This window comes from Pezoporus occidentalis, unplaced genomic scaffold, assembly GCF_034315485.1.
Source record: "Pezoporus occidentalis ecotype Australia unplaced genomic scaffold, CSIRO_AGI_Poc_V1 ctg56, whole genome shotgun sequence".
Lineage (NCBI taxonomy): Eukaryota > Metazoa > Chordata > Aves > Psittaciformes > Psittacidae > Pezoporus > Pezoporus occidentalis.
The window spans coordinates 1958509-1971009 of record NW_026915899.1 but is presented as its reverse complement, the minus strand read 5'-3'; the positions used below and the strand labels follow the sequence as shown (position 1 = coordinate 1971009).

General features: G+C 36.6%; 1 protein-coding gene across 6 annotated transcripts in view; it reads right to left on the bottom strand.

The window, feature by feature from the left end:
• CPNE8 (copine 8) overlaps positions 1-12501 on the bottom strand; it is a 92067-nt gene that overhangs the window by 37347 nt on the left and 42219 nt on the right. For 4 of the 6 annotated variants that reach the window (XR_009968425.1, XM_062638328.1, XM_062638330.1 and 1 more), the window contains 4 exons: positions 10092-10155; positions 7693-7796; positions 5855-5959; positions 669-710 (listed from right to left, as the gene is read on the bottom strand). Coding sequence is in view for 4 of the 6 variants with exons in the window: in XM_062638328.1 (XP_062494312.1) it covers positions 669-710; positions 5855-5959; positions 7693-7796; positions 10092-10155 (315 nt within the window). In the remaining 2 variants the exon portion in view is untranslated. Of the gene's footprint in view, positions 1-668; positions 711-5854; positions 5960-7692; positions 7797-10091; positions 10156-12501 lie in introns of those variants that run through there. The other 2 variants (XM_062638332.1, XR_009968426.1) reach the window with 2 other exon arrangements.

The window sequence follows — 12501 nt, the reverse complement described above, 5'->3', positions numbered from 1 at the left end:
AAGCTTGAATAATAACAGATAGCCTTTCTTGAATTTAGCAACAGAAATGCCAAGTATATTCTACCATCTTCTTTCTAGCAATGGAGTGATTTAAAAACCAGGTCTTTCAACTCAAGAGTTTAGAACCACATTTTGATGAAGACAGGCATGGAAATGAACATTCAAACCCAATCTGAAATGATGATAATTAATAGGTAGTTTCCACACTGCAATATCTAAGCAACCATGAAAGAGCAATTGCAGGTTTATGCATTTTATCACACTTGAAAAGCAATGCTTTATGAAGCAGTGGTTTAAGCAAAAGAAAACAGATTACAAAACATGTTATGCCTCCCTTCATATCCATACATTAACTGATAACATGAGATTCACAAAACTGATTTTACAGATCACAAAGCATTTCATCTTGCTCGTTCCATGTATGAAGATACAATACCACGTTTGAAATAGGCTTACAACTGCAAAACAAAACAGAACTGTAGCACAGCAAAACTTTTTATCCAGTACCTGTACCTTTAAATATTGATAAATACATTCTCTAGTCCTATTCTGGCCACTGTGTATTTATACATTTTAAAACATGTGCATAAATGTATAAATATATACAGGCTAACCTATTTATTAAGCATGGCTAACTGTACAGCTTAAAAATAGAATTAATGTCTTACCTTCCGTCTCTATCCCAATCATACACTTCTATTTTAATTGTCCTGAAAAAATAGAAAACACAACCAATTAAAATATATATTAAAATGTACCAGGATTACCTTTAATTGTACTTTAATAGCATATGGGTGTAACAATTGTGCCAAATCCAGAAGGCATAATTTTCTAGTCATTTCTCATGGGGTAGAAAATAGCAAGACACTCAGGTTACTCAACGTATCTTCATAAATTAGACGTAAAATACAGCGGAAACTAAAGGAACAATTTGAGTTTAACCAATATATTTTTACCTCCAGAAGCTCTGAATTTTCTGTGGGATTTGTTGTTTTTTTTTAATAAATAATTGTTTAAACCTAAAGTATTATCAATGTTTTTAAGAACAGTAACTATCTAGGACTTATTGTGAAGGTTTCTTTGGTACATGCCTGGAAAAGAGGTATCTACTGTGGGGTAATAACATCTTACAAAAAAAGTAATATATTTGAGAAGTGTGCAGAGATTGAGAGGGCCTTTATAACACAAAATCATTAAGCAGCGAAGTACAGATGAAAAGCAATGTTCACAATACGAAGTAAATACAAAGTAAAGCACATTTAAAGCAAAAAAAATTCTAATCTATAAATATTGGTTCCTAAATGAAAGTAAGTATTCCAGAACACAATAAAACTTCAATTTTGTAGACAGTATTAACCTTTCCTAAACACTGTGCAGTGATGGAAAAAAAAGCTGGTGAGATCCACCCAAAATTTTGTGAAGGCCTTGTCTGTCTTGTGTGTTCAGATGGAAGAATTCGTAGTTCTTTACAGACTGCACTCTTCCCCTCTTAAAATCCCCTCTAGCTCTCAATAGAGGAGGAGGCTGCTTGGCCAACTGACCAAAGAGGACACAAAAGTGCAGCATAATTTTCTTTTTTTTAATTCCTATAAAGCCAACAGGATAGTTATTTAGTGCTTTCATTGGACTACACTAATTAACCATCAGATTATACAACATAACCATGACTCTGGTTCCTTGGAATGAAATGGGACAAGCAGCCTGTGCGATGTGGGGAGAACATAACAGACACAGGCTACCAGTTCTTCCCAAACTGCCAGATTGCCCTGGACAGTGTGGGAATACTCATCCTCCTCTTAGTGAGTAAGGAACTGGTGGGCAAGCTGCAAATGAAAGATGAATGTGGAAATGAACTCTTTCCCTATGAGTGAAGTGAACTATTTTTGCTTCAGGGATGGCTGGAAACACACAAAATGTAGAAAACAAAAATTTCCCACATAAAGGATCAATCTTATTTTACATACTTACTTGAAGAGCAGATTTCTTAAAATGCAAATACTATAAAGCATATTATCATCAGCATCAGTAATGAAACAGGAAGCATACCAGGATGGAGACAGTTTATGTTTTTATTTATCTCCCTTTACTAGAGAAAGAGCATATATAAATTCAGCAATTAGTACTAATGAATCCTATCTGGCCTAAAGTTAACTGAACATGGGATAGAAAAATAACACCTCCAGACTTTCTATTTTTTAACCAACAGCTTGCTTACTTCTATTCTTCAGAACAGTTTCACATGAAGTGATTAGGTCTGTGGTATTATTAGATGAGACAGGAATTCAAGCAATGACATTATAATTTGCTTCCACGGAAGCTGCTCCTCATTCTTCCTATGAAATACATTTGAATATGTGTTGAATAATTTTCTTTACAAGGAAGGGACAGTTTTGGGAAAAGGTTGATCGACAGTTGATACTATGTGCACGAACAAATTCATGCCTGGGTTTTCATTTTTTATAATATTACAAAAGAGGCAAAGGATTTGCTTTGTCTGGATGTTTCTCTTTTCAACTCAAATTTAATGTCTCTGACCACACCATTTACTACCTTTTAACCCTCTTCTAGAATTTCAGTTTGGGGTTAAGTCACCTTAGAATGAAAACTGATTATTCTTTGGAATGAAGTCAAGACCAGCTCCAAACCCTCTCTATCCCACCAAGTATCTGACCCGTCAAAGGAAACGGTATTTAATTTGAAGGATCTTCAAATATGTAACTTCATAGAAGCAATTCTTCCTTGAATAGCTCCTCTTTCCTGAAATTTATTTCACACTAAAGGCATTGATCACAGATCTTGAGTTTACCTATTTTGCATGAAATGCAAGGTATTAAAAGGACTTTCAAATCTTCAAATACTGGTATTTTACCATTTCTACACTACTATTTTATCTTAAATGGCATGGTTTAAAAAAATCTTAAAAAAAAAAAATCAAGGTTAGAGAATGTTTGGGTTTGGATATTTGTGTCTTCAAAACTTTATGCAGAAAATAACTGTGTGTGCTATTTGAGAGCCCAAAACAATTGAATCAAAACTATTTTTTCTATCCAGGCTATTCTGCACTGCTGTTTTTACTTCTGTTTGGTGTTGGGGCTGTTCAGCCTGGAGAAGAGAAGGCTGTGTGGTAACCTTACAGCAGCCTTCCAGTACCTGAAGGGAGCCTACAAGGATGCTGGAAAGGGATTCTTCATCAGGAACTGTAGTGATAGGACAAGGGGTAATGGGTACAAACTTTAACAGAGGAAGTTCAGGTTGGATACAAGGAAGTTCTTTACTTTGATGGTGGTGAGGCACTGGAATGGTTTGCCCAAAGAAGTGGTAAATGCTTCATCCCTGGCAATGTTCAGGTCAGGTTGGACGGGGCTTTGAGCAACCTGGTCTAGTGGAAGATGTCCCTGCCCGTGGCAGGGGGTTGGATCTAGATCATCTTTGATGGTCCCTTCCAACCCAAACTGTTCTATGATTCTGTGATTCTATGAGTAAGTACTCTCATGAGAAAAGGAGACTTCGTCCAGACCTGTGACATTCCCTATATGTTTGACATCTTGATTCTGTAATGTGAATGAGAATCATTAAGTAGACTCATGTAGTAGTCATGTCTCAGGCATTCCAGTATGAGAGACGAGAGTAAATGGTCAGAACTTGAATTTCTCAAAAATACCATATGCAGCCATTTTTACTTCTGGCTTTATTTTCAAGAATAATGGAACATAAACCTCATATTCCTTCCCAAGAAATATTGGTTCCTACCAATATTTGGTCATTTTCTATGACTGAAGAGCAGCAGGGAGTATTTATGTTTAAGAAGGGTATAATGTGATGTACTAGCTGACAGACGAGTTGCCCAGAAACAGAAGCTGTTGGCTGTGACAAAAGCTCTTTTCCTTTGGTATTCATTTTGGAACAGATATTTTCTCTGTACCACAAGACAGAAATGCGATGACAGTGTCCAAGCTGCCCAAACGTTGCTACAAATGAGGAAGGACACGGTTTCACAGATGATATAACTTGAGAGTGAGTAGTTTAGGTTTGATTTTGACTAATGAGAATTGTTTGCTAATCTGGAAGAAGAAACTGGTTTGATCTAAGTTGATCCCTTCCAAATTAAACCATTCTATGATTCTATGATCATACATAAAATAAAGCAAAGATCTGGTAGAATACCCTAAAAAGGTCCATTCCCTCCCAAAATGATAAATTAATACCACTTTCCTGGGGGAAAAAAAAAATAAAAATCACAAGTCAACTAGCTTCTGACTTTTTAATAAGCCATTTATAAGACAGAGCTTTATGACTGTGAAAGCACTCTACTTAGTTTAGTGTATATAAGCACTTTCTAGTGTCCTGCTTCTTCATATTGACTACTGAGATTGTCAGTTGATTCAAGAGTTGATTTGTTTATCCTCGGCCATTAGCTAGTCAATTATAAATTCAAGGAATGCTTCCCTGGAAGACTTGGTTTTCATGGTAACCAATTAAAATAAAATGGAATAATTAGCTTGATAAAATAATGCAATGGAGTTATGATATGGTAAAATCATGTTGTACTACAGTAACATAAAGTGCACATGAAGGAATGGCAATCATGTATATGGAAGCTGAAAATAAAAGCTGAGGTAGAGAAGCAACTACTTAAATTACAGATTAAAGACACTCACAGGAAAATTATCAATTTAAGCAAAATCTTACTTAAATTCCTTACACGCAGTAATATATTTCAACAAAGGATTTGGCTTCTGCTGCTTGAAACATTAGCTCATGTTTAACAGAATGCAATACTGAACCTTTTTGTATTTTAATCAATAACATACCTTTTGCCTCTGAAGTACCCAGACAAGTGCATTTTACATCTCTTTTATCTTTCACACAGTCTACATAAAGGTGAACTGAACCTTAGCACACCTATCTACTACATTCAGCTTATGTATTATGCATATTTTTATTCTAGTCTTCAAACATTTTCTTCATGATTTTAAACTAAATATTGCACTCGAGACTGCCAAAAGCATTATGACTAAGTGAAAAATTTATACTTCCTCAGAGTCTTACTTAAAATAATTCCAGTACTCCAGATTTCAAGTAGCAGAGATAGATAAACCACCAGAAATTTAACTGGGTACTTAATACATTAACACCAACACTTGAATGTATTTCAAAAATGTGAATGGTGACAACAGAGCAAGAAGTCATCAGTAGGAAGCTAAACACTTTTCATGCTTATATTGCTGTAAGTTAGCATGTCCATGTTTTAAGGAGTCTAAAATTATCCACCATTCCCCAAATTAACTATTTTGCTTGTTACTGTTGGGGAAGGATTGATTAAAAACATGGTATTATTATGATTATAACCATCCAAAAGTGGATCCTTTTGCATGGGATCACAGAAAACTTCAAATTTGAAGATGACAATTACCTTCTGCATTTCCCATCTACTTACCTTATATATTTTAAACACTTTCATTTATCAGCATCCTCTGACATTACAATGTCACAAAAGGAAGACAGATCACCATTATTTTCCATTGAAACATTATTAAAAATACTGTGCACACTAGGAACAGTGACCATTCTTCAAATTAGTCTTTTAACTCTTAATCACACCATAGAGAGCAAAGCATTTTTTTCCAGAAATCACCACTAACATCTCCTACAGAGTTACTATATCGGCTTTATTTTATTAAATTCTTTAATGCAATGAATGGCTTTGAACACATATTATCCTTTCAAAATTGTGATTAAATAACCTTAACAGCATCAGGAACTGAACTGCATAGAAAAACTCACATGGAAAAAAACACATGAGCTGGGGGGGGGAAGAATTGTGTATGCTAAGAAAGTTTAACCTAGAGCTTACCGGTCATAGTCTCCATTACACAGTGCTCTGACAGAAATCTTGAAAGCCTGCCACACTGGATTTAATGTATTTTTTATGACTTCAGTTTTGTGGCAGATTGTAAAACTGTAATAAAAAAAAAATAGATTAGAATTTATTTACTTTTTCTTTTGTGTCATCAGACACGGAATCTCTATTCATTTGCACAATGTCCAAATAGAATTTAAGATAACTAAAAAAGAAATGCAGTGACATCAGAGAGGAGGAAGAACTGAGGACAGATGGGGCTGAAACAGATTACACACTAGGGTGCTCAACAACTTTAAACCTAAAATGTTTTTACCCAAAACTTTAGCAAGATTTACAAGTATTCAGTGAGTTATTTCAGGCAAAAGCAGCCTCCATCCTGCTTATTTAAACAGGCCTTGTACAGCCAGGAATCCGTCACAGATCCAGAAAGAAAGCGGTGTGGTACAGATTAAGAAATGAAGCCAAGGGTGTCACGGCTTTCTGATTCTTGTTCCCCATTTTATGTCTATGATTTTTTAACCAGGGCTGTCTCAGGTAAAACCTGTAAGGCTCCGTAATACCCTATGATCACCTTCTCTCAGGCTTTCTCTAAATAATGCAAAATTAAAAGACATGTTTTAAATCCTTACCTTGGGACTGAATTGTTCAAAAGAAAACAGGAGGCAAGGTCACTGGTGAAATCACTACTGAAATTCTACATACAGATGTGACTAAAGCTGTCCTGTAAGGGAATATCTTCTTTATGTTCCAAAGGCCTGTTTTTATCCTGGCTATGGCTCAGAAGACATGCCTGAAGCTGAGACGGAAAAGTGAGCATCCTTCTGACCACTGCTGGATTCAGGAGACCAATAAAGACCCAGTGGCTCAACACTCACGTCTTGGAAGGAAGTGGAAAAGCACGGCACTCAAGGCCAAGAGAAACTGCATATACCAGCACTCAGTGAATGCCCAGAGAAATTCCACTAATGACCTTAATGCAACTCACAAAAGAGCCCTAACTCCTCCAGGCTCACAATTTAAGATATTCAGCGCTTATTAAGGAAGTTGTTTCTATAATCTGCCTCCGAGAGGAAAAGAGCAGGGAAGAGACACACAGACCCATACATAGGTTTATGTTAACACCTGTTCCAGCTAAGCTACTCAAACAAGTAATACCATATATGTCTAGCCTGTGGTTTGATAGGAAGTTATATGTGACGACTATCAGCTTCCAAGAAAAATTGCCAGCAGACCTCCCACGGAAGTAGTATGTTTACCTGAAGTTATCACATCAAGTCTTAGCAGCAGAACAGGACAGATTAATCTACTTTCACAAATTAAAGCATAAATGTAGCAAACAGCCACTTACTTGATTTAAAAAAAAAAACAAACCAAACAAAAAATATCTATTTAAGGTATTTTCAAATCCTATTTCCTAGAAGTCTGACAAAAGATAAAAGATGTTTCCAAATTTGCAGTATCTTTTTATCTAAAACAATTTCTAAGGATTAACATATTCTGCAGCTACAATTTTCTTTGAGGATTCTATTTAACATTAAATGCACACTTTTCCTAGCAAAAGTAATACTATTTTACTATTTTTATTACAATTAATTTTCATAGTGCTATATATATATCACACATTTAACTCTTAAAACCCTGAGCCGCAATATTTGATCTATTTGTCATAATAGTATTATTCCTGTAGTGCATAATTTTATATACTTAAATCCAACAAACATGATAAAAGAAACATTAATCTGACACATAAAAAATTAAAACTATATTACCATCTGCAAATAAGTAAATTGCCTACTGTTTAGCAGCAGAAATACTTAACAGGCATCTACCTGCCATCTTCGTTGCTTCGATGAAATACGAGGAAAGGATCAGATTTGCCAAAAAAGTCCTTCTTGTCTAGTTTGTTCGCACAAAACTGCATTAAAACTGAATCCTGAAATGGGTAATATAGAAAAATTACATACAGCATGCAGTTTATTACACTAAAATAGAAAAGTAAAATTCGCTAATAACCATGTAAATAGAAAACAAAATAATGAGAGTATGTGTCTTCTAGATGCCCTCTACATATTTGCGTTCCTGCCACATCCTTTTAGTGCAGTTTGAGCTGCTGGAACCAAGAATTCTTCTGTAGCAGCTGCAGAGGACAGGTAAATTTCTGTGCTAAACGCCTCAGGACATTTCCATTATTTTCTGACATGCAAAATTGCAGCATCAAGGAAATAGATGCACAGGCAAGGAAGGCATAATAGAATTAATGTTAGAAACTCCAGTGAGACATGAGTAAGCCTCATCTCTTCAATGACTGGAACCTGCAGCTGCCTGCTCCTGCTGTCTGTAAAGCAAGTGGCTTAGTAGCTTGCTATTAAGAGTCTTGAAGCTTCCAGAAAATAAGCCTGAACATACAAAATACACCCCTTCTGATGACAAACAAGGAGAAAAGTTTCTTTGCTGTGGGCAGGCTAAGTGATAGTCACACACAGTTCATGTCTTTGGGTAGAGTCAAGAACGTGAGGATTATAAATGCAAAGATAAATCTGCAGGCTCACCTGCTAACTGGAGCAGGGTCTGCTGGAAGACTGGTCTACAGGTGTAATAGCAGCAAGAGGAAGACTAAGGAAAATGTGGGATCAGCACTGAGTGCAGCAGGGGACCAGGTGACAAAGGACATGGAAAAGTGTTTCTCAGAGCCTTCTATGCCTTGGCTAGAAAACCAAACGAACATGAACCTCACAGAGTTCCACAGAGGGAAATGCCAAGTACTGCACTTGGAGAGGAATAACCCCACTGCAAGTTGTGGGACACACAGCTAGAAAGCAGCTTTTCATGAAAGGACTAGCAGGTCTCGGTGGGCACCAAGCTGAACAATGTGCCTTTGGCAACAAAGGTGGCAAATGGCCTCCTGGACTGCACTGGGAGAAGTGCTGACAGAAAGCTGAAGGAAGTGACACAGCACTGGTGAGGCCACTCTAAGGGACTGGACCATCTTTCATATGGTAAGAGGCTGACACCTGGAATTATTAAGCCTGAAAAACAGAAGGGATCTTATCAATCCGTATAAACAGCTGCTGGAAAGGAGTAAACAGACTCCGCTTAGTCTATGAAGTGGAAGAACAAGTGGTAATAAGTGCAAATTGAAGCACAGCAAATTCCATTTAAATACAAGAAAAAAATTTTTTGCTGTGGCTGTGGCAAAACACTGAAACACAGAGACTATGGAGTCTGCTTGGATGCATTCAAAACCCGACTGCACAGAGCCCCAAGTAACCTGCTCTATGAAGAGCAGGAAGGTTGGACTAAGCAATCTCCCAAGGTCTCTTCCAATTTCAGCAATTCAGTGATTCTAAAAATCTTTGCTATTCTGAATACGAGCTATAAATGTTTGGTAAAAAAAACGCAGAAGATCAAATGAGAATTATTCCAATTAATGAATAAACCTAGGTAGGAAAATATCTCAATAAAAGTATACAAGAGATGGTGACAGACTGCGCGAGAGGGTGTGCACATGAAAGAGCATGACAGGCAATGCAAAAGAGAGTGCAAGAGAGAGACTGAGTTCCAAATTCTTCACAAGTTTCCTTCAGTGATTTTGAACTAGTCATCATGTATGTAAAATCTGAGTGGGGTGAACATGGAAGAACATGTGGACCTTGGAAGGCACCCAGTATTTGCCTTCTTAAAAGGGAAAGAAAAAAAACAAACCTGTTCTGATTATGGATTCTATCACATATTTGTGGTTTTTAAATAGTTTGTTACAACTGGGATAAAAATGCTCATCTTGGAGGATAAACCCAGAATATTGGGAAAAAAAATCCTCACGTCTTTCCCCTTCACCAGCCAAATTCCTCACTGCCTTTTAATTATAAGGTTAAAAATCCCAAATTTTACTTTGATGTTCATGTAATGTACCCTTCCATAATGGAAATATAATTCCATTCCTGAAACAAATAGATCTTTGTTAAAAATAATAAAAGTAACAGATTAAAATATGATTGATTACTTGGGCAAATAAAGATTAAAGAGTCATCTAAGAATCAAAACCTTGATGCTAATGCTTTTTTCTGCTGCTTCTATCTAAAACTAAGAGTAACTCATAGGAAAAAGGTACTCTAAATTCCGTATGTCACAAAATGTAAACTTCTATATCACATCTTTGAGAATCTGGTGCTGCGTAAATCACAAAATCATTATCATTTAATTTTTCAAAAAGTAATGAACACATACTTACTCGGCAACAGCCTAGTTCCTCTGCTGTTACTATGACTGTCCCACATTTCTTCCCAGGAATTCCTCTGCAAGAACATACAACTACATCACCTCAGTTCCTTGATATCATTTATGAAAGTTACAGCTCATACAGATAAACACAAGGGAAGCTTTCAAGTCACAAAACTGCTGACATGCTGTACAATTTCCCTTTTTGACACTTGTCCTGTGTAAAAAAGTTGATTTATCCTAAGTGAATTGGTACACGAGTTGTGTATTTATTCTAACTAGCAAGAAACAAATCAGTTTAATTTTTAAAGGAAATAGCATAAAAAGCTGAATGGGATGAAATGACAATACCAGAACCTTATTTTTTTGCCCTCCCACTGATACTTTATTTAAGGATGACTCTACAACTTACTGATTTGTGAAAAGCACCCTTTTGCAAATTTTCTTTAAACAAAATACCTAAAAAATATTTAAAACTATACACCAGCCTGAAATGTTTATGAAGACACATAATAACCTCACCATATCAGATACAGTAGTTGCAACATAGATTATAATTCACCTAGACAGCCATTAAAATCATGCTGCTGCAACACCAGAAAGCACAAAACAGATCCTTACATAAAGAACTATACAGGAACAGAAAAGCCACACATAATCTGACAGCATTCAGTGCTAGCAGCTTTTTTTTGAGGAGGGAGGGGCGTGACAGTGGGAAATGCACATACTGAGATGCAACTTTTTGCATGACGCTGTATTATAAATAAGTAGTTTGCAATATCCAAACCTCTATTAGTGTGTCCGTTACCACACACCTTGGGGACTACTTGTAGATCCTCTTTTCCAAAACTAATGCTATTTCTTAGGCTGATTTTTAGTTCAGAGTTTTAGTTCAGATATTGAACATAATTAATGATTTGAATAAAAATACTTTCCAAGAAGACATTTAGGTAAAATTACATTTTAAAATTGTATTTCTTTTTTTCTAAAAGAACTAGAGGGCACTCCTGTTCTTCTGTTAAGACATTAATATAAACATCTACTTTTGTTCTTATTTTGCTTGTTAATTTCCTTAATCCTTCTGAAATTTTGTACAATGCTCTACAACTCTCATTAAGTGAGATTTAGCTAGACTTACCAAGACTGTGGCATAATAAAGAACTGGTGGGAAAACAGTTCTTAGAAGCAGATAAAAATTTATAAATCATGAACATAGGAGCAAATCCTGATGCAAATTTCTGCAAGGTCACTGAAACTCCTGTTTAGAAGTTGATTTTTAAGTCTATAAGTGTTGTGGTTTAAGCCCAGCCGTAACTCCAAACCACAGAGCTGCTCTCTCTCTGCCCCCCTTCCTCCCCCCCCCCCCCCCTCACATAGAGGGATGGTGAGGAGAATCGAAAGAATGTAACTCCCACAGGCTGAGATAAGAACAGTCCAGTAACTAAGGTATAACACAAACCACTGCTGCTGCCACCAATAATAATAATGATAAGGGAAATAACAAGGGAAGAGAATACAACTGCTCACCACCCACCGACCGATACCCAGCCCAACTGAGCAGTGATCTGAGCCCTTCCGGTAACTGCTCCCGCTTTATATACTGGGCATGACGTGCTGTGGTATGGAATACCTCTTTGGTCAGTTTGGGTCAAGTGTCCTGTCTCTGCTTCCTGTCGGCTTCCCCTCCTCCCTGGCAGAGCATGAGACTCACAAAGTCCTTGGTCAGAGTAAACATTACTGAGCAGCAACTGAAAACATCGGTGTTATCAGCGCTGTTCCCAGGCCAAAAGTCAAAAACACAGCACTGCACCAGCTACTAAGGAGAAAAAATGACTGCTACTGCTGAACCCAGGACAATAAGGAACACACAAAGAAATGCTGTTCCTTAGCCACTGCAATCATTTGCCAGTCATCAGAAGTGCACATGACTGCTCTCCTGGACCTCCTCAGTGCTGCATGGTAAATCTGAATTTCACAAGGAAAACAGTGGATAGGGAAACTATTCAAGGTTTGTTGTGAAATTTTAAATGACTATTCATATACACACAAAACTTCTGGCATTCTTCCATTTAATGTGGTATGACATAGAGTACAATCCTTTACGATCGAATCAGAGAACTTTCTTCAAATAACAGGAAAAATAATCTGGACATTGCAAATATTACATGGTACAATTCATGGTTTTATCAGCTTCTTCAATTCATAAGGTTTTATATCTTCCACTCTTCTACGGCTCAGGAGTGAAAATTACCCATTTTAGCCTCTGTAACAATGGGATATGGAAATTGAAATCTCAGATTTTCAAAAGATAAAAAAGCTGCATTTTTTCTTTTGAACAGTACTTCTTGAAGCTTCAAAAACTTCTGAAATGTTGTAGTAACAGCAGTATGGAAACCACTTAATTGGTAATATTGCCCAACCCC